Here is a 22,548-nt window from a genome sequence, read left to right as displayed (position 1 = left end):
TGCCACCGTAGCAAGGTGCAAAGACAGAAAAACGGACTGGCTGCTAAAATGCTCAAACCCCCCCCCCCCCCATGCTTCTCTGGGCGCGCTGGAAACCGAAGCGAAGCGCACAGCCCTGCGGGACCCCAGAAGCGCGTTGACCCACCGCCTTTTCGCCGGAGCGCGCCGGCTTGGAATGAAATCGGCTGACTTGACTCCTCGATCATAAGGGCCATTTATGCCTGGGAGGTTTTGCCTTGGGTTTGCCGCTCCCTAGACGCACATTTCTCCCCATCCAAATTCTCAAAACCCAACAAGAGAATTTGGATGGGGAAAGCGCGCATCTAGAGAGTGGCAAATCCGGGGCAAAACCTCCCATGCATAAATGGCCTTAGGAAGCCAAGTCGTCCCTGCTTCCACGCAGGGCTGCCATCTCAGTCGGCATCCTTTTCATTCATGGGACAGGCCGGACAATGTTGGGCTACACTCGGAAGTAAACGTCGCTTGTTTTATTGGGGCAGGCTCTGCAGCAAGCGTCCCTAGCACTGCAGCCTACCTAACACGTTCAGGATTACGCATCAATGGGCAACCTGCCAAAAGAAGCCCCACTGAAATTTACTACCAAGTCATGCGCCGAGAAGTATTTCTGCTTGAACTCCACCTTAGAGGGACCCGCCTCCTTCCATCATTTTCTGGCTAGAACCCAAAGGGAATCTGCGCCTTTGGAATTTAACAAATGGGTCGGGGCGCCTGAACCGGGCCTCCCTAAGCAATCCTAAGCGCCCATGAAGCTGCCTTATCCTGAACCAGCCCCTTGGTCCATCCAAGTCAGCATCCAGGGTCAAAGGCGGAGGTCTTTCACATCGCCCACTTGCTTAGTCCTTTTCACTGGAGATGCCAACCTGGGACCTTCCGCATGCCAAGCAGATGCTTTGCCGCTGAGCCACAGCCCCTTTGTGGAGAAGCGGCCCCCGCTGTGTTTAAGGAGGCTCTCCCGGGGGCCCCCCCCGCCCCCAGTCCCTGCGGGCCCCTCGCCTTTCCAAGCGGAGCTACGCCCACCGACCCCCAAGGAGGTCGCAAGGGCGCATCTTCGCGTAGGCGCGCGGCATGTCCTTCTCGGCGTTGGCCCCCCTCACTGCTGCTCCTTGGCGCCTCCGCCGCCGCTGCTGCTGCTGCCGCTGCTGCCCCCGCCCGTGTCCTGGTCGCTCTGCTCGTCGGTGAAGCAGACGTCCACGTCGCTCTCGTTGTCAGTCTTTGGCTCCGGGGCGGGCGGGCGGGCGGCGGCGGCGGCGTCGGGGCCCCCCTGGCCGCCGCCGCCGCCGCCCTCCTCGCCCTTGGGCAGGCTGTGCCCGGGGTGGCGGGACTTGACGTGGCGCTCCAGGTCGCGGCGGCGGACCAGCACCTTGCCGCAGAACTCGCAGCGGTAGGGGGTGTTGCCCTCGGCGTGGAGGCGGATGTGCTTGTTGAGGTTGCTGGGGTCCCCGAAGGGGCGCAGGCACACCTTGCACTTGAGCGGCTTGTAGCCGGTGTGAGTCCGCATGTGGATCTTGAGGCCGTACTTGCGCGAGTAGAGCTTGCCGCAGTAGAGGCACAGGTGGCCGCTCTTGGGCTTGCCGTGGGGCGGGCCGGCCGTCGGGGGGGGCGGCGGGGGCGGCAGGCCCTCCAGGCGGGCGCGGCCCTTGTCGGCCGCCAGCTCGGCCAGCTGCTGGGTGTGCAGGGCGAGCTCGCGGTCGAGGCCGGCCAGCGAGCCCAGCTCGGCCGGGTGGAGGGCGGCGGCCGCCCCGTGGAAGTACGACACCGCCTCGGGGTACTTGAGGAGGCCGCCGAAGTGGAGCTTGAGCGGGTAGTAGGGGGCGCTGTAGAGCAGCTCGCCGTTGTAGAGGGTGAAGGGCAGGAAGGGCGGCAGGGGGCCCTCGCCCGGGGCGGCGTAGGGCTTCAGGCCGTCGAAGGGCGGCGGCAGGGCGGCGAAGCGCTCCAGGGGCAGCGGCGGGTAGCGGCCGGCGGGCGGCGAGAGGCCGGCGGGCAGGCCCCGCTCCACGTGCTTGAAGGCCGACGTCTCCTCGACGTGCGAGAGCAGCGGGAAGCCCCGCAGGCCGCCCGGGTAGGCCAGCCCCCCGACGGCGGCCGCGGGGCCTCCGCATTTGGGGGGCTGCGGGTGGGGGGGATGGGGATGGTGGGGCGCCGTCGGGGGCTGGGGGCTGCAGGCGGCGCCCAGCGGGGCTTGGCCGCCCGGGCGGCCGGGCTTGAGGCCGCCCAGGAGCTTGCTGAAGCCGCCGCCCCCCTTGCCCTCCAGGACGGCGGGCTTGAAGGCCGACTTGGCCCCGGGGTAGAAGGCCGGCAGCCCCCGCCCCGACGGGACGCTCATGTCCAGGGCGCGCTCCGGCTCCTCCTTGGCCGCCTTGCGCCCGGCTCCGCCCGCCCGGGCCGGGGGGGGCGAGCCGGCCGACTCCCGCTTGATGCTGTCCCGGGCCCCTCCGGGGCAGGGGGGGCGGAAGGGGGCCGGCCTGGGGGAGGCGCTGAACAGCTCGGAGGGGCGGACGGGCTCGGCCCCCAGGAAGCAGCGGCCGTGGTTGAGCGCGCAGTGGAAGTGGACGTGGCCCTTCAGGCTGTTGGGGTACTTGAAGGTCCGCCAGCAGTACCAGCAGATGTAGCGCTCCTCGCCTGCAAAAGACACGCAAAGCAACAGAGGGTCAGGTTCAGCACTCATGTTGCAGGCAACCGTTCACACATTTCCCCTCAGTTCAGTCCCCACCAGGTACCCAAAGACAGGTTTCACATTAGCTTGGTCCCTAAGGACTTAGGCCGGCACCTTTAAACCTACCCCTCACCTCCAGAAATCTGTGCTACCAGACCCAGGTATACCTGCTGCCAAGCCAACCCACCTGGCCTGAGCTCCAGCCGCCTCCGACGTCCCACCCAGGCTGGAGGTTTGAAACCGCAGATCTGGTCCTGAGACGGTTGTTGGCCATCTAGCCAAGGCGGAGGCAACGGGGCGGGACTCACCGCCCCCGGTGGCTCTTGGCGCTGCCCCCTCCTCATCCTTACAGCTGTAAACGTTATCAATTTGTATCAGTGCTGCATGTTTACAAGATGTGCAGGATAGCTCCATCTCTCAGTTCTGCCAATTCACAGCTGCTAATGTAGATAATGCCCTCACCTGGATGGCCCAGGCTAGCCTGATCTGGTCAGATCTCAGAAGCTAAGCAGGGTCAGCCCTGGTTAGTATTTGGATGGGAGACCACCAAGGAATACCAGGGTTGCTGTGCAGAGGAAGGCACTGGCAAACCACCTCTGTTAAGTCTCTTGCCATGAAAACCCCAAAAGGGGTCGCCATAAGTCGGCTGTGACTTGACGGCACTTTACACACACACAGTGTAGATAATGCTTAAGTCACCCTTAGGCAGGGAGGGAAAGCTGGTTGGGATAGTTTTTGAGTCACAACATCACAAGGTTGGAAGAGTCCACAAGGGCCATCCAGTCCAACCCCCTGCCATGCAGGATCCCACAATTAAAGCACTCCCGACAGATGGCCATCCAACCTTTGCTTAAAGACCTCCAAGGACGGGGACTCCACCCACCCCCACCCCAGAGGCAGCGCATTCCACCGTGGAACCGCCCTCACCGTCAGAAAGTTCTTCCTCATGTTTAGGTGGAATCGCTTTTCTCTTAGTTTAAATCCATTACTCCGTGTCCTAGTCTCTGGAGCAACAGAGAACAAGCTAGTTCTCTCATCAACATGACATCCCTTCAAATATTTAAACATCTATATAAACAAATATTTAAACATATAGATTAACAAATATTTAAACATGAGTCACTGAACTGAATAAAGTAATTTTGATTACACTTGCAATATTCTTCCAAAACAGAGGTCACACCAGTGGCTTCAGACACATCAGCTTCCTGCGTATGTATGTATGTATGTACGTACATACATACATACATACATACTATTTGTCATTGGTCCAGTAGGAACTGAAGACCAATTTAGGTGAACAATCTATATCAATGCAAGGCAGTCTGTCTGAGGGGTAGCCCTCCCCTGATCCCTCTGCCCCTGACAGGCGTGGCAATCAAAGTAATTTTGATTACACTTGCATATTCTTCCAAAACAGAGAAGGAAGGACCAGAGGTCCCACCGGTGGCTTCACGCACATCAGCTCCCTGCACCCACCTTCCCTCACATGGGCCATTTATGCACTGGAAGTTTTGCCTTGGATTTGCCCCTCTCTAGATGCACATTTCCCCCATCCAAATTCTCAAAACTCCAAAAATAAGCCCCCCCCCGTGCAGAGTTTTGAGAATCAGTTTAATCAGAAATATAATAAACCACAATCTAATGCACGGGAGGTTTTGCCTTGGATTTGCCTCCCTCTAGATGCACAGTTTCCCCATCTGAATTCTCAAAACTCTGCATGGAGGCTTATTTTTTTTTAGTTTTGAGCATTTGGATGGGGAAAATATGCATCTAGAGAGCAGCAAATCCAAGGCAAAACCTCCCGTGCATAAGAGTGAACGTTTCTATCAGGCCTATCAGATAGTCAAAGTAGCCCCTTGTAATTTCTCCATGATGTAGTGCATAGAAGAAGATGGGGGGCGGGGAGAGATTCAAGACCTGGTTGGAGCCACTGCCTGATGAGATCATGCAAAAGTGAAACCACCTCCCCTCTTTGGCCAAGTAACAGTCTCTGTGAAACTCTACCTTGGAGGTTTGTTGTGCCAACGTGAGCAGAGTATATTTTGGACCTTCGTGTCTGCAGGACTGCCTCTCCAGCTACACCTCTCAGAGAGTGCTACTCAGGGCCTGATTTAGGTTTGATGAGGCCCTAAGATATTGAAGGTAATGGGGCCCTTTATGTCCAGCTGTCCTTTGTCAACAACAAATTGTTGCTGCTTTTTGTGTTGAATATATGCTATATGGTAATTTTAGGGAGCAGGCTAGCAGGCGGGGCCCATTACTTACATCATAGGAGCCTACACAACACAAAACACTGTTGCTGTATGTAGGTTTTATTTTATTTGTTTTTTATCTTACATTTTGGAAATGTACATCCCGTTTTTTTGTTTTCCTTTAAAAAAAATTGGGGGGCCCAAGAGAGTGGGGCCCTAAGCTATAGCTTGTTTAGCTTATACGTAAATCCAGCACTGGCGCTACTCATCAAATGAGGACTTGCTGGCGGTCCCTGGCCTGATAAATTATCCAGCTGTCCGATAAAGTATCCCCCTGTGTGGCGGAACGGCCAAATGAGACCAGGGCACTGTGGGGTGTAGCTCAGTTCCGCAGGGCCCACAAGACAGATGTTCCACCAGGCCTGTGGTTGAGGGTAGCCATCGAAACTAGCCTCCCTGGTCCTGTTTTCTGTGTTCTACGCCTGGCTAATCTTCCCCACCTGCCTTGTTTTCTCCTGACTAAGGGTTTTTATAGGCTTCCACTATCACCTCTGGATCTGATAAGGTATAAATTGTGGGTTTTATTGGAGTTTTAGTGGTAATTTTAAACGTATTCTTGTAACTATCTATATGACTTCTATATGATTGTGATTGTGTGGAATGTAAGCCGCTGGGAGCTCGACCTCAGTCAGGGAGGAGCGGGATATAAATCTTTTAAATAAATACGCATGGATCGAATGCATGCGTTTCGCCGAACGTGCATTTGATCCTGGCTGAATCCTGGCTGAAACACGAAATAAAGGAGGCTAAAGCGCCCATGCGTTCTTTCCCAATATTTGTCATCGCTCCAGTAGGGACTTGAAGCCCAATTTAGTTGAACAATATAAATGCAACGCAGTCTATCTGAGGGGTAGCCCTCCCCTGATTCCTCTGCTCGTGGCAGGCGTGGCAGTCGACCGCTCGCCCTGCAATTCCATCCGCCTCTTGAAGAAGCTGGGGCAGAAACTGCTTTGCTTGAACGATCCCCTAATGCAGGAAGTGAAGCCGAGAAATATTAGGAAGAATAAATGGTGGCCCTCCCTTCCCCTGAAGCTATGGCTTGAGTCAGAGCCCGACGCAGCCCCCTGTGCAGATTCTCCGGAACGTACTGGATTACAAGGCAGTCATTCTTGAGGCCAGAATTTCTGGCCTCTTTTCCGGTGTCACAACACCCAGGCCGAGGCGACCATCCGCGAAACGTTCGGCCCTCATCCCAGGAGCCCCTCCCCATTTGGCAAGCAGGAGTCAGCCGGACGAAAGGACAGAGAGGAGGAATGAACGGAAACCACTTTAAAAACGAGACATGGCTGCAAGATAATAGCAAGAAAGAAAAGAGGGAGGTTTTGCATGGGAGGTTTGCCTTGGATTTGCCGCTCTCTAGATCAGTGGTTCCCAACCTTTTTTTGACCAGGGACCACTAGGACTTTTTTGTTCGGTGCAGGGACCCCAAGGTTCAAAATAAAAATTCCGGGAATTTGAAAATAAACTTTAATCATAACTGTTAGTTAAACATTAAACTTAGAATTATATTTGAATATATATATTTTATAATAGAGAACTTTTAATTGAAAATATTAATTTATTATGGGTTTATAACTTTGTTTCGCGGACCTTAATTTAGTTCTCGCGGACCCCTGGGGGTCCATGGACCCCTGGTTGGGAACCAGTGCTCTAGATGCATATTTCTCCCATCCAAAATCTCAAAACTCGCATTGGGGGCTTATTTTTTTAATGTTTTGAGAATTCGGGTGGGGAAAATGTGTGGCTAGAGAGCGGCAAACCCAAGGCAAAACCTCCCATGCATAAATGGCCTGAGAGTTTTGCGATGCTGCGTGCCATCGGGCCAAACCTGGGGAGCCTCTGCCTGGATTTCCAAGGCGTTGTGCTGAAAGCAGTGAAGTCTGGCAGGGCTTGGCTTGGCTGCAGAGAGGTCTTTGGCCCCCGCCGCGAAAGTGTCCGCCCGGTGAATGTGTGGAGGGTCGCGATTCGATCGACCGCCTCTCAAAACCAGAGTGAGTGGCGCGTCCAGTCAGTTCAGCGCCAGAGGAACGAGTCGCGCTAACGTTGGGCAAAAATGCATGGTCGCTTTATCCTCCTTTAATCCCTGTTTTAGCCAGGATCGAATGCAATTAAGCGAAACGCATGCGTTCGATCCTGGCTGAATGCTGGATGAAACAGGGATGAAAGGAGGATAAATTGACCATGCGTTTTTGCAACCAACAGTTAAACGTTTTCCGGGAGAAGAACTTCTCGGTTTTGCTTCGAAAAGAACACTCAAGATCACTGAAAGCTGATCTGCGCGTTTCAGCCTTTGTCCTTATTGTTGCTGTTCACAATTGGGGTGAGGGTATCAACAAACTGATCCCCCCCCCCTTTCAAGGCGGTTGTCGTGCTAACTTCTGACTCAAATCAGTGAAAGCGCGAATATAGAAGATAGATTTTGCCTTGGATTTGCCACTCTCTAGATGCACATTTTCCCCACTCTCAAAACTCTGCATGGGGGTTTATTTTTGAGTGTTGAGAATTTGGCTGGGGGAAACGTGCATTTAGAGAGCGGCAAATCCAAGGCAAAACCTCCCCTGCGAATGCGCAAGTTGTTGTAGAGTCGGGGGGCAATCCTATGGACAGTTAATCCTTTTCTAAACACATCCATTTCTGCATTTAGACTGGAGGAACTCTGCATAAGATTGCACTGTGAGGTGGAGACAGCCAGCACAACAAAAAATTGTGGCCCCAAAGCAAATCCCTAGCGCCATGGGCTGGGGCTCTGGGAAACCTTTATCGCCACACATTTGCTAGTCAGTACAGTGCCATAACATGCTTTGTTGTTTCATATAACGACTCAGAATATATTTTTTCAGCATTAGAATGAGGTGATTTTTATGAGTTCTGGATGGAGACCTAGCTTACGGCAAAGTAAAACGGGTTTAAATAAGCACGCACCTGTACTTGTAATAAAGAAAAGAGATAAAGCAAACCGAGAAACGACTTCCCCCGCTACACATTTCCCTGTGCGAACAAGCAATGTGCTTGGGAACGAAGGACCTAAGCAGCAGTTTTTGGACTAATGAAGTAGAAACGAAAAGGCTATGAATGTAATCTCAGCCATCATCCATATCCTTTTCGTTGCTACTTCCATCAGCTGAGATTGCTGATAGAAGCCCAGCTCTCCAGGGGACAGTGGCCCCCTCTTCGTCTGAATCTGGCTACCCCGATGAAGAGAGTGAACTGGGACGGCCAAATTCACAGGATCATTCAAACAGTTGCCTGACTCGGCCTCTTGACTTGGCTTCTGCCTCAGACAATAATTTAAGCCTGGCTTCCTACTTAAACTGTTTCCCGGGTGCCTGATGAGATGGGCCTTTGGGGAAAAAGACATTTGACACACACACACACCCAACAACTATCTCTGTTGCCACTGACGGTTATGTTTGTAAAGCTGCTTTTGGCTGCCCGTTAAATCTAAAACCGAAAAAAGAAAAAGCTATGGGCGAAAACGCAGGGGAGGTTTGGCCTTGGATTTGCCTCTCTCTAAATGCACCTTTTCCCCATCCAGATTCTCAAAACCCAACAATAAGCCCCCAGGCAGAGTTTGCAGAATTCGGATGGGGGAAATGTGCATCTAGAGAGGGGCCAATCCAAGGCAAAACCTCCCGTGCGTTTTCGCCCCCTGAAGGGTCCGTTTGGGTCTGAAGCCCCTCCTGCCTGCTAAGCACTTGGACAGCGGTGTGCATAAGGGCCACGGAAGCGGAGTAGGCGCCGAAGCCCGAAGCGGGCCCGTCTCTAGGCTCCAGGAGGAGGCAAAGGCGAGCAGCTGTTGCCTGAAGTCCCGTGTCCGGCGGCCCATCTGTTGACGTTTGCAGAATAGGTGGCGCGTATGTCGCAGGGCTGAGCCGGCGGAACAAAAGCCCATCGAATGCTCATGAGCCCCTCATTACCAGGCCAGACAATATCCTATACCTATAGGGCCATAAGTAATGGGGCCATTCACAAGACAATGCCCTTTGTGCCTCTCGCCCCTTAAACGTTTAACATCCCCTAAGGCGGAACAAACCGAAATGGCCTCCCATTTGGCAGCCAACGACGGCGCTGCGCACTTTCCCTTCTTGCCCTCCTTTATCGAGAAGAAAACACTCGTCGGGACCTTACAGAACAACGTTGGGAGGGGTGTATTAGAGAACAAACCAGCGCCGGGCAGTTAAGGCATTTCACACCAAGGGCCAAAACGCACGGGAGGTTTTTCCTTGGGTTTGCCGCTCTCTAAATGCACATTTTCCCCAGCCAAATTCCCAAAACTCCAAAATAAGCCCCCATGCAGAGTTTTGAGGATTCCGATGGGGAAAATGCGCATCTAGAGAGGGGCGAATCCCAGGCAAAACCTCCCGCGCGTTTTCGCCCCGAAGTGTCTCCAAAGATGTCGCGTTGTGAAACAGCGGCTGCAAATGGCTGAGAGGCGCTAACTGGGTTCACTGAACGTCAAATATGAAGACAGGATCCAGTCAAATTGGAAGCCGAAAGTTATCTTCGTAGGCGATGGGCGGAGAGAGAGGCTACTACAATCCCTGTTCTGCACTCTTCAAAATCTTCAATACTGGGAGGTCGGGGCTGTCGAAATATAGACTCCACGCCACCGAGTGTGTCAAAATGCAGAAGCCACGCTGCGTTTCCCTGTACATAACTAGCAGGGGGATGCGGAGCAATTTCCAGACATCCTGCTTTTATGCGCATATAGGCTGTACTGAGCAGCACAGGGTTCTGTTGTCGTCGGTGGCTTAACAGAAGTTATAGGCTTAACAGAAAGGGACGGCTTTGGGTTTGGCAGCCAGCAGTGTGACGCTGACCTGCAGGAAAAGCTGCCGGGGGAAGCTGAGAGCCGAGGAGAGCCGAGAGAGCTCCTTCTGCTCGAATCAGCGAGCCAAACGCTCTTTTGGAAAGAGGCGGAGGGCAGGCATCAACCAGTGTGAACCCGTTCATTCATTCAGCGGACAAAATAAGCCCTTTCAGTCCCTGGTCCGCTCCCCCCTCCCTTCCTTCGGAGCACTTTAGTGCATCGTGAATAATGAAAGCCCACATCCCAACTGTCTGTCTGTCTGTGTGTGTGTGTGTGTGTGTGTGTGTGTGTGTGTGTGTGTGTGTGTGTGTGTGTGTGTGTGGTTCGCCCTGTTAAGTACTGGAGGGTTTCTCGCTTGTAGTCCTGATTGGCTTGCCTTGAAGTCGGTGGCCTCTGGCGTGATAACTCAATCCCCGTGCCGGGAGGTGAAGGGGGTGGGGTGGATCGCTGCAGGAGGGTGAAAAGAAGGAGAGAAAGGAGGGAGCGCGTCTCAGCCTTGTGCGACTGTTCACTTTCAGCCGGCTTCCCTAACACCATTTATGCAGGGGAGGTTTTGCCTTGGATTGGCCGCTCTTTAGATGTACATTTTCCCCATCCCAATTCTCAAAGCTGACAGGAAGAAAATAGACTCCTTTGAAATGTGGTGTTGGAGGAGAGTGTTACGGATACCGTGGACTGCCCCCCCCCCAAAAAAAAAATCAGTGGGTTACAGATCAAATCAAGCCTGACCCTAGAAGCTAAATGACTAAACTGAGTCTATCGTATTTTGGTCACATCATGAGACGACAAGAGTCACTGGAAAAGACAGTCATGCTAGGAAAAGTGGAGGGCAGCAGGAAAAGAGGAAGACCCAACAAGAGATGGACGGACTCAATAAAGGAAGCCAAAGCCCTCAATTTTCAAGATCTGAGCAAGGCTGTCAAAGACAGGACATTTTGGAGGACTTTCATTCATAGGGTCGCCATGAGTCTGAAGCGACTTGACGGCACTTAACACACACACACAATTCTCAAAGCTCAACAATAAGTCCCCGTGCAGAGTTTAGAGAATTTGGATGTCAAAGATGCGCATCTAGAGAACGGCAAATCCAAGGCAAACCCTTCCCTGCATAAATGACCTATCGTGGAATCATAGAGTTGGAAGGGACCACCAGGATCATCTAGTCCAATCCCCTGCACAATGCAGGAAATTCACAACTACCTCCCCCCTCCACACCCCTAGTGACCAGAAGATGGCCAAGATGCCCTCCCTCTCATCATCTGCCTAAGGTCACAGAATCAGCATTCTGTCACCTCGCACCAAAAGCAGCAACCTTTCCCCAACCCGATTTAAGGCGATCCTCATCCCAGAGGAGCGTGTATTCGGTCCGTTTAGGTCAACGGGGCGAATTTCCCTGGGGAAACCCTTGTCGGATGGGGCGCCGGGCGAATTTCCCTGGGGAAACCCTTGTCGGATGGGGCGCCGGTCCCACCGAAGTGACCTGGAGGAAGTGTGGCGCGCCGGTTAGAGCTGACGATTCGCCCTGGAGATTCCCCCCCCCACGGGTTCCCAGGCCCGCTCCCCGTGAAGAAGTCGCTGCTTGTCGGTTTTAAGTGGGCTTCTTTGTTTCAAGAGGGGCTTCTGTGACCAGAAGCAGCTGCGATTAAAAAACAAAAACAAAACAACGCCCGAAGCAAACGTAGCCTTGGGAAAAAGTTCACCTGGCTGGTGTCTGCCGGCCAAACAGCTGTTGAGGTTACAGGAGCCTCTTCGGCGGAAAGAAGCTGGCAACCCCCGTTCCAGTTCGCACTATGTCAGCAAGGCCCTCTGAGGTCTTCGAGATTTGCGCATATTTAATCTGCAACTGAAGTGCTGGATTGACAGGCGTCGAAATCCTTCGCTTTAAAATCTGGAATGATTTAACCAGCTTCCTGTTGCCCTAGTCGAAGCACGTTGAGAACGGGTATGGCCTTGTAGTTTCTTGTGGTGTTTAATAGAAACTGAAACCATGTGGGGATGAGATGCTGAAAAAATAACTCATTCAGATCATGAACTAGGCTCGGTCCCAGCACTGTTTTTGTGACATGTGTCTTACACTCCTCGGACATCTAAAGGATTTTATTATCCATGCTGGAATCTAAGCACTCAACTGGGTGGGGGTGAAGAACCAGAAGGGGGAAAAAACGTGCTTCCAAATGCCTGAGCCTCCTGGGGAAAGGTTAAAATGTGGTATTCTAGGGAAATATTGAACTCTTGGAACCCGGAACTATATGAGATTGTTTGGGAAGTGACTCTGATTTCAGTGGGTTTGGGCTACCTTGGCATTTGGTGTACTATAATACTTGGGCTAGAAAGGAGAAAGGAAACTTCTTTCTCCCGACACCCCCATCACCCTTATGCCTCCCCTCCTCATCACAGCCAGCCACCAGACTACTTTCTATATATACCAACTAGGAAGACCTGGGACTGAACACCTACAATGTTTGGGTTCCCCCTCCCTTCAGAGCCACTGCCCTCCTCAAAATGACAGCAGGAAAAGCAAGCAAGCAAGCAAGAATTCACGCATCTCCCTAGTATTCTTTAAATTACTTGCAATCTCCACGAATCGGTGCACCAACACGTTTCAACCAACTTTTTCCCTGACGGCTAAACCAGCTTCCGTGGGCTGGACCGAACCCTTCCTTGCTTACCGTCTCTGACATTTGGAATACCTAAAGCCAAAAACAGCAGCTGCAATGCTCTGCCTTCCTTGTAACCTTATTCTGAGGCGTCCCTGCAACAAGCACAAACGTCTCACCCAGTTTTTGGATTCAAAGGCCCCGCAAACTGATGTGGGCTGCAGAGATTGACTTTCAGTCTCACCCACAGCCCAGGTCCTAATCTTGAGAAATCATCCAAAAGAAGACAGGTCTAACGGGACAGATGAAATGCGCGTTATCCGGGCGGTTTCGAATGATGGTGGCAGGCGGACAGCAAATACAGAAATACTCTGTCTCCTGGTAAACTGGCTGTTCCCTGTGTGGACAAGGAAAGCCGCACATGGGGGCCTCCCACAAACAAGGCCAGGGTCTCTACATATCAAGGCACGACATATTGGGGGTCTAGGAAGACAAATCAGTTCAAAGAGGGGTACTTGTGATGATTTAGCCTTAGCGGAACACACCTCCTTAAGCCCACTTACTTCAGCTCAAGTGGTTGTGGTCTCTATCCCTGATCTATAAACCTCACACCTCTGCAAGGTAACCCGTGTCAAAAGCTCATCTCAATCCTTAATCTTACTGCTGCCCCTCATGCAAATAGAACCTATACTGCTTCTCCTATACTGCTTGAAATAGCCGGCGCTAGGCCAGTCTTTAAGCCACAGATGGCACAAAATGCTGGCCACCTGACATCTCAGAGACCTTGTGAACTCTTGAGTCAAATCAATGAAATTACTGAGCCAGATTCCCCCGTGCATGCATTCATCACACCTGTGTCCACATTCACATTAAAGGCACTTCATGAAGCTGGCGGGTCTAAGATTCAAAGGAATTCTACCCAGCTTTTACTGCAGGGAGTAGGAGATTGTGATGAAAAGCATCGCAACCTCCCCAGACTCACACACCAGATTCCAGGAACAAGTAAGTTGGAACCCCATTACACCTGAGAATCCCGGTCCACAGTCCACGTGAATCCACACGTCCCTATAAACCTATCTTTATCGTCATATTATTTAGCTAAACCGGCATAGTTTGGTCTCACACATGGCAACTAAGAGATCTTAGATCTGTTAGCCCAGTGCAATGAGGAAGAAGAACTGGTTTTTATATGCCAACTTTCTCTACCACTTAAGGGAGACTCAAACTGGCTTACAATCACTTTCCCTACCCCACAACAGAAACCCCGTGAGGTAGGTGGGGCTGAGAGTGTGACTAGCCCAAGGCCACCCAGCTGGCTTCGTGTGTAAGAGTGGGGAACAAATCCAGTTCACCAGATTAGCCTCTGCCGCTCATGTGAAGGAGCTGGGAATCAAACCCGGTTCTCCAGATCTGAGTCCACTGTTCCAAAACTCACTCTTAACCACTACACCACAAATGGACTCATCGCAGTGGTTCCCAAACTTTTCGGGCCACCGCCCTCCTCCCCCTTGGTTCCACAAACTCAACCCCAGTGCCCCTACCCTATCCAACAACACAGTTGAAGGGGCCCACCTCTAGTGCCCCGCTGCTGCCCCCTTGCCTCTTAGTGCCCCCCTTGGTAATCCCACCGCCCCTCAAGGGGGTGGTACTGCTGAGAGCATCCTCTCCCTTTCCAGGGTTCGAAATATGCTTCTCTAGAATCAATAGTGCCCTGACCTGGATAGCCCAGGCCAGCCGGATCTCCAAAGCTAAGCAGGATCGGCTCTGGTTGACATTTGGATGGGAAACACCAAGAAAGTCCAGGGCCTCTATACAGAGGCAGGCAATGGCCATTTGTCAACTGGGACGACGGCAAACAAACAACAACAACAAAGGACTCAATGAAAAATACTTCCGAGTACATGTGTTTGGTTCTAACTGCGTGCCCGCTGGCCCCTAACACTGCAGCTCAATTATCATCAGCCGCATTGTGGGTTCCAACGTTAAGAACTGTATGGGAATACAATCAGTAAATGAGATGGGTTGACTCCATAAAGGAAGCCACGGCCCTCAGTTTGCAAGACCTGAGCAAGGCAGCTAAGGATAGGACATTTTGGAGGACATTGATTCATAGGGTCTCCAGGAGTTGGAAGCCACTTGGGGCACTTCACACACACACACACACACACACACACACTATACAGTACATTTCCCCCTAACAAGGTATAAGTAAACCCGGAGGAGGGCACTTCAGGATGGGGAAAAGATGCAGTTAAGTCCCCCTTCCCCTAGCTGCAAGGTTCATTGTCGTTCTGCACAACATACATATTTACAGCCTAAACTGAAGTATTTATGCGTTCATGTGTATTTCAGCTAAGGCTGTAAATGTGTATATTGTTGAGGGACGATGATTAACCTTGCCCCTAGGGGAAGAGGGACTTAGCTCTTTCCCCCATTTTTCCACTTTATGTTCACTTTCCCCATTTGCCAGTTTATCTTCAGTGGCCACCTCCTAACTGATAGGAAGCCACAAGTGTGGTTACTAACAGCATTATCTTCAGCAGACCACATAAACACACATGAAGCTGCCTTATACCGAACCAGACCCTTGGTCCATCAAAGTCAGTATTGTCTACTCAGACGGGCAGCGGCTCTCCAGGGTCTCATAGAGGTCTTTCACATCACCTACTTGCCTAGTCCCTTTAACTGGAAATGCCGGGGTTGAACCTGGGACCGTCTGCATGCCAAGCAGAGGCTCTACCACTGAGCCATGGCCCCTCCCCAGAAAGCTCATACCCTGCCAGAAATTTTGTTAAGTCTTTAAGGTGCTACTGGGACTCTAGCTCTTTTCTACCGCTAGTGACAGACGAACACAGCTACCCATTGCGATCTATCTTCAGCAGAGTTACACCCTTACAAGTCCAGGGAAGTCGAGGCTTTGGAGGATGTAACTCTGTTTAGGACGTCGCTGATAAATATGGAGGTCCAGAAGGCAATGAATGGAAGGGATTTGTCATTCCATTTTCTTCACTTGCGAACTGTGGCCATTTATGCATGGGAGGTTTTGCCTTGGATTTGCCACTCTTTAGATGCATATTTTTTCCCATCCATATTCTCAGAACTCAACAGTAAGCCCCCATGCAGAGTTTTGAGAATAGAGATGGGGAAAACATGCATCTAGAGAGTGGCAAATCCAAGGCAAAACCTCCCAGGCATAAATGGCCATTGAAAGCCTTCGGGTCAGCAGGCAGGTGAGCACCAGCAAGCGGAACTTAATGGAACATGTAACTTGGGAACGAAATAACAAAAGGTTCGGATCCAGAGAGAAGATGAGAATAAAACGGGCAGGAAAGCCCTGCCAGGTTTCTCCCCCCCCCCAAAGGGAAAGAAATCAATTTCTAACACAAATTATTTATCCGTGTTTTTGTGAGGGAGAGGGAGGGGAGATCTGCTCCCAGCACTTTGAAACCGGAAGAAAGATCCAGTGAACTGTTAATTCAGGAACCCCAAAGACTTTCTTGCTGTGCTGGGCTCCTTTTCTTTAAACAGTGGTCACCATTTATTTTGTCCTGCTTTAAAGATTACAGGTGGCCGCTTCCAACAATAAAAAGTAAGAAATAATAAGAACATCTGCTATTATAAAGCATCTGTTGCATATATAGATATATACACATGCACTCCGAGTTACTTTGGGTTAACGGCCTTAACAGTAACAATGGATTCAAAAAGACAATCGTGGGTAGGGGGGATGTGCGGGCGGAGGGCTATCCAAAGGGAATCAGCTCTCACGATGGTAAAGGCACATGACAATCGATGCTTTAGAAACACATATGCACTACAAGGAGAACAACAGGTATAATGGATAGGTCAATTTCACACCCTTATTACTGCATTTGCTGACTGAAACTGATGTTCTTGTAAACTGCTATCAGTGTGCTTCAGCTCCATCCATCCGGTTTTAAGCCTTGGAGTCGCTGCGCTCTTCTCCCTTCCTCTTTAACCGAAGAACTGAAGACAGTTATGGTACCTCCACAGAGCTTGACTAAGGGATTAGGTCTTCTTTCACTTCAACCCAAACTCTACCCGCCTTACTTGGGAGTAGGCACCTTTGACCTCACTGGAACTCCTTCGAAGGGCTCCTCACTAATTTCAATAAAACCTACAAACCGATCGAGCATCGTTACTGCTGAAAGCCTCGTGTTCAGTAGGGCTTACTCTCAAGTAACGCATGTACGGTGAGCCTCTTAAACACTTTAGCATTTAAACGTTTAAAGGGGGAAGAGGGTGCAAGTTTCATTGACTAGCGCTCCATTCGAAGCAGATTTTCTCCCCCATCATCATCATCATTATTAATTTTAACTGATTTCCAAGTTGTCCTTTTGTCAGACTTGCTGACACCTTTACTGTGGCCATTTATGCATGGGAGGTTTTGCCTTGGATTTGCTGTTCTGTAGATGCACATTTCCCCCATCCGAAAACCCCCATGGAGAGTTTTGAGAATTCAGATGGGGAAAACGTGCATCTAGAAAGCAGCAAATCCAAGGCAAAACCTCCCATGTGTAAATGGCCTACGTTTCAATCCCAGGCTATAAGAACCAGATGTTGCAATCCACAACAACAGCAGTAAACGCTCTTGAGTCCTATATGTCTATCAAACATCCCCACGATGGCTATCACAACTTACCGGTGAGGAACTCCAAGTGAACCCAACTGAACTGACTCCTGAGCTGAGCTAGGGTCACAACCCTGTTCCGACTGGCATCGCAAACTCCCGTCGTTCTGAACAGAGCGGACTGGCTCTGGTCGGTCAAGCACTTTCACACAGCCCAAATAATGCACTTTCAATCCACTTTCAATGCGGTTGGAAGGTGGATTTTACTGTGTGAACTGGCAAAATCCACTTGCAAACGATCCTTAAGGCACACTGAAAGTGGATTGAAAGCGCATTATTTGGGCTGTGGGAAAAGCCATTTATGCATGGGAGGTTTTGCCTTGGATTTTCTGCTCTCTAGATCAGTGGTTCCCAACATGGCTCCCACGGGGAGCAATTTGATTTTTGGGGGGGCAATTAGAGAATGAGTTATTAACAGTGATTTTTTTTTTTGCATTTCTTATGGTTTTAGGGGCCTCATATACAGTATATAAATATATATTGTGACATACACATTTTAAAAATCAAAATCTACACGGCAGTCAGCTGGTGACAATGTCAGGGGGGGGGCATCAGGATTTTAGAGATGCTTAGGTGGGGCATGGCCCAAAAAAAGGTTGGGAACCATTGCTCTAGATGCACGTTTTCCCCATCCAAATTCTCAAAACTCAACAATAAGCCCCTAGGCAGAGTTTGGAGAATTCCGATGGGGAAAACGCGCGTCTAGAGAGAGGCAAATCCAAAGCAAAACCTCCCCGGCACAAATGGCCAAAGTGCCCTAATAACTGGGGTGGGGGGAAGGCGGCCAGGCGGCGTTTTGCCCCCGTCGCTGGCCAAGGTGCTGCACCCACCTTTCTCGTCGTGGGTCGGCGTCGCCGTCGTGGGGATGTCGAGCCACTGGGCCAGGGCGTTGGAGTACCACACCGTCAGCTCCTCCCCCGGCTGCACGTCCCGCAGCGTCCGGTAGAAGACCTAAGGCGGAGGGGAGAGGCCACGTTAGGAGGCCGGGCGAGCCGAGGGCCGAGCCAAGAGGACGCGCCGCCCGGAGCCAGCCGGAGAGACGGGAGAGGCTTTCCCTACCTGTCCGCCCGGTAGGTCGGCGACGGCTTCCAGGGTCTGTTCTTGGGCGTGCCTGGCCGCCCGGACCAACCCCAGCCACTCCCCGGCAGGGCTCCCGGCTTCGTCGAGCAGCTCCCCTCTCACCATCCGGACCTGCAACACAGGAGGGCGGCGGCTGTCATCCTGGACGGAGCAACGCGACGGCCACGGATGCGCGGGAGGGTTGGCTTGGGGTTTGCCGCTCTCTGGATGCACGTTTTGCTCTTCCAAAATTTCAACACGCAACAGTGAGCAGAGTTTGGAGAATGGGGATGGGGGGGAAATGTGCATCTAGAGAGCGGCAAACCCAAGGCAAAACGTCCCAGGCATCAATGGCCAACGAGACGCAGGTTTGTCTCGCTTAAATGGTCCCGATAAAAGGACCCCTTTTTTTGAAAAGCCAGCTTCGATTCCTCGTGAGTTAGGTCGGCATCCCGGGAGGAAACGGATCGCGCAGCTCTCTGGGAAAGAGCAAACGGATTAGGTCGTCTCTTGAGACGGTAGTTTGGGGGGGGGCGGTATTCACAATGCGAAATTATAGTTTATAAAGAACTTGGAGGGTGGGTTTGTTTCATAATGGACATGTTTACTCGGAAGCCAGCCTTGCTCCTAAGTAAACGTGCCCAGGCTCTCGGTTTTTAAACCGGTTGGCACCCTGATCTAACTACATTCGTACTCTCCCGCCCCCCTCCCCAGTTCATTTCATTTCAGCGTCCTTCTAAATAATTACTCTTCGGACTATGGCTTTCTTCCAACCTGGTCCTTCTGAGCACACGCAGATCATACGCTTGGGTTGAAGCGGACCTAGCTGGCAGTCGGATCCCAGCCCCGTCTAAGTCCCCCCCCCCGCTCCCGCTTCATTTTTTCCCAATCAAAACGCAATTCAAGTCCGAATCGCCCTCGCTGTCACTGGGTATAAACCAGAGCGGCTGATCGGGCTTCATGGCTTTATACATTGCGGCGGTGGAATAACCGGCAGTCCGTTTCTGTTTACTCCAGAGTACATCTAATTAAGCACAGTGCACCTTACTCCCAAGCAAGCGCGCATAGGATTACAGCCTGAGATGCACCGTCCTTTTTCCCACCCCAAAAGGGTGCTGATAAAGGCATTAGCCCGAGCTCAATAAAACACAAACGCCACAGATCCGTTGAAATAAAACAGTCCCAATGACTGCCAAGCACCTGCGCCAAGCCCCTTTCTTTTCCCTTTGCCTGGGCCGTTCTTCCCCAGTATCTTGGGGCTGTTGCTTTAAGCAACTTTTACGATTATACCCCCTTAAAATGGATCATTTGAATCGGGTCGAAGGATCTTTCCCCCTCTGAAGCCTCCACATTTCCTCTCTCCCAACCCTTGCCGGGCCACTGAGACCCCGATCAGCCTCCTTTCGGAAGGAGGTCGGGGAAAGGACGAAGAAAGGAGCCGGAGACTTCTGCCGAGCCGCTCAGTTCCCTCTCGTCCTTTGCAACCGGCTGGGCCGCTCGCAGGAAGAGCCCGGGAGAGGCGACTCCGCCGAACGACCCAGGCAGTAGCAGGCGTCGCAACAAAAGGCAGCCTGAAGGGAGTCCCCAACGGAGGCAGATGAGAAATAAATTTGAACGGGCTGGCAGAGCGTTTAAAAGCAATTAAAGGGCATTCAGCGCCCGAGCGGAACGCCGGAGGAGCCTCTGGGCTCAGGAAGAAAAGAGGGAAACAGTTGCTGGGCGCTGAACCCCAAGACCCGTTGGCCTCTCCCTCTGCGTCGATTGAAGCGCTCAGCGGAGGAGCCAAAGGGTTATTATGCCGGTCCAGGCTGGTTTGGCACATTTTTCGTCTGAACTGAAATCTTCTTGATAAAGGGGGGGGGGAGAGAGAGAGAGAGAGAGAGAAGCAACCCTCTCTGCGTAAATAGCGCAGATCGTTTAGAGAGGGGGTCGTTCCAGAAGCGGAGCGCCCGGGAGGATCACCCGGGCCATTTACGCCTGGGAGGTTTGGCCTTGGATTTGCCGCTCTCTAGATGCACATTTTTCCCATCCGAGTTCTCAAAATTCTGCCTTGGGGGCTTATTGTTAAGTTTTAAAAATTTAGATGGGGAAAATGTGCATCTAAAGAGTGCATCTAAATCCAAGGCAAAACCTCCCATGCATCAATGGCCAAAGACTCAATAGACCTGAGCAGGGTTGTAAATAGACGTGTCGAGGAAGACCCTGCGAATCCGGCGGAATTTTTCGTCGCCCCCCCCCCCCCAATCTCTTATTTTTAGAAACAGGGCAGAGTTACAGATCTCCCTTGTAGTCCGTGGCCTTTTGACCCCAGGGGTTTCAGACGTTGGTCTTCAGTGCCCGTGTTGCTGTGCCTGCCCACCGAGAGACGATTTCCTGCATCGACTGAAGTGTGCTCCGTTCCACTAAAGGCCAATCTTTTTTGCTATCACAAAGCTCTTGCTTGGCTTTGGGGCAATAGCCTAATTTGGGGCAATAGCCTACCTCCTTGGAAAGCTCGCTTGGATGGATGGTGGCTAGTTTTCCTGTCGCATTAGGGTTTGCCGTTTGAAAAAAACAACAACACCTGTATCTAGGGGCCCTTTCACACATGCCAAATAATGCACTTTCATTCCGCTTTCAGTACACTTTAACAATCGTGGATTTTGCCAGTTCACACATGTGCTTCAAAGTGCATTGAAAGTGGATTGAAAGTGCATTATTCAGCATGTGTGAAGTTCACTTTCTATTGCTAGGAACTTTTAGATTCCATTGCCCTTTGGTTTCTTCATTTCCCACCCACCCCCCACCCCCAAAAAAAGACTACAAATGAATCAAGAAGAATGCAAAATAGGGCATCCGTAATACCGTCAGGATGGAAGAGAGGAAGGCACTGATTTCAGTGACCTGGCAAAAAGATACACAGAATCGATTGAAATCCGGCATTCACCGATATTGTGGCAATTTGGGTGGAAATTAGCCTGAGAACGAGACTATTGATTGGAAACCCAAACTTGCATCCCGGATCCCAGCTCTGGGTTGGGAGAAGGAGGAGCCAGCAGCCGGCGGATCTCCGCTCTCCTCCCGCCTTTCCTTCCAACCGAAAGCCCTACCGCCGCTCTCAGCAAACGAGCCTTCCGAAGGCTGCGGAAGAGCCTCTTTCTCGTCTCGTGTGGACACGCCACCCCTGAACCCCCGTCGCTCTCCCGCTACAGCGATTGGACGGGTTGGGGGGGGGGTCCAAAGTAGCTGTGCTCCCCGGCAAGGGTTCGGAGACCGTTTGCGCACGGGAAGCTTTGCCTCGGATTTGCCCCTCTGTAGGTGCCTGTTTTCCCCGTCGAAATTCTCAGGACTCGAAAACGAGCCCCCAGGCAGACTTTTGAGGATCCGGATGGGGGGGAAAGTGCACCTAGAGAGGGGCAAATCCAAGGCCAAACTTCCCGTGCATAATTGACCGGAGTCTCTCCCCCATCCCCACCACCACCCTGTTCCTTCCCCGACGGCATTTCCTCCGTCCCCCTCCCCCAGAAATGCTTGCCCCCACGGCGCGGGAGCAGTACCTTTTTCTTGGGTCCCGGCTCCCTGCGATCGGACAGGTACTTGCCCAGTTTGCAGGCGCCCGGCAGCGGACCCAGGCGCAGGCCGGCCGGGATGCAGCTCTCCGCCGCCACGCCGACGGCCGGCGGGGCCCGGCCGGGTTGCATCGCCGCCTGTGGGTCGAGCCCGGGCGGAGGAGGGAGGGAGGGAGGGAGGCAGGCGGCCCCGGACTCGCCCCGGCTCGGAGTGGCGGAGCGGGAGAGGGAGGGCCGGGCCGCCCCGGCGCAATCTCCGCCCGCGCAGTGACGCGGCCGGGGGGTGCGCGCCGCCTTTTTCAAGGGCTCCCCCTTGGCACGCGGGTGCTGCGGGCTGGGGCGGTGAGAGAGTGGGGCTCTCGCAGCAGCTGCCGGAGAGCCCGTCCGAGAGGGTCACATGCAGCTTTTCCCGAGCCCCCCCCTTCCCCCCACCCCCCCAGCGCATAATCGAGGGCTTTTTTGAATGGGGCGGCCAACAATGGCCCAGGCGACCTTCCCATTCCTAAAAATCCAATTTGTCAAGGGCAAAGAAAAGGCCCTGGTGAATCAAAGGTCTGGAGGGACCATTAATCCTCAGCATGGGGGATTGTCCCCCAGACAGTTACGATATTTTAAGTGACAAATCCACTGTATAATTTCTCCATAAATTTTACTTCCTCCGATTGTGCCTCGACAAACCCGTTTTGGAAAAGAAGGGAGTGTTTTAAGTCTCCTTGGCTGCGCCTTTTGTACTCCGGGAGACTTCAAAGATTTTTAATTCTCTTCCCTTTGGCTCGATTGTAAAGGCGATTCAACAAAGAGATGGGGGAGGGATGTTTGGAGGACTTGTTAACTTCTATTGATTCCTGGCGTGTGCCATACAGAAATTGGGCAGGTACTTGATGGGAAAACACCAGAAAATATCTACTCTTTAAAAAAAAAAAACCGCTGCCATATTCTCAATTCAGTGGGCTG

General features: G+C 52.2%; 2 protein-coding genes across 2 annotated transcripts in view; one reads left to right on the top strand and one right to left on the bottom strand.

The window, feature by feature from the left end:
- Window positions 1-22,548, top strand: part of CCNC (cyclin C) — a 236,461-nt gene that overhangs the window by 133,997 nt on the left and 79,916 nt on the right. The window lies entirely within an intron of this gene.
- On the bottom strand, window positions 1,112-21,726 carry PRDM13 (PR/SET domain 13). Its single transcript, XM_056856295.1, has 4 exons — window positions 21,583-21,726; window positions 18,047-18,178; window positions 17,818-17,938; window positions 1,112-2,640 (listed from the first exon to the last, which is right to left on the bottom strand). The coding sequence occupies exons 1-4, from the start codon at window positions 21,724-21,726 to the stop codon at window positions 1,112-1,114; spliced, it is 1,926 nt and encodes a 641-aa protein (XP_056712273.1).

The sequence above is a fragment of the Euleptes europaea genome, chromosome 10 (genome assembly GCF_029931775.1).
Source record: "Euleptes europaea isolate rEulEur1 chromosome 10, rEulEur1.hap1, whole genome shotgun sequence".
Taxonomy (NCBI): Eukaryota; Metazoa; Chordata; class Lepidosauria; order Squamata; family Sphaerodactylidae; genus Euleptes; species Euleptes europaea.
Note: the sequence above shows the minus strand (reverse complement) of the source record. Positions and strands in the feature narration are given on the sequence as shown.

Excerpts from the sequence above, each read along its gene's own strand:
- PRDM13 (XM_056856295.1), bottom strand. The coding sequence starts at position 21,726 with ATGCAACCCGGCCGGGCCCCGCCGGCCGTCGGCGTGGCGGCGGAGAGC. Across the intron at positions 17,939-18,046 it reads CCGACCTACCGGGCGGACAG|GTCTTCTACCGGACGCTGCG; the intron begins GTAGGGAAAGCC and ends CCTCCGCCTTAG. Across the intron at positions 2,641-17,817 it reads GCCGACCCACGACGAGAAAG|GCGAGGAGCGCTACATCTGC; the intron begins GTGGGTGCAGCA and ends TGTCTTTTGCAG.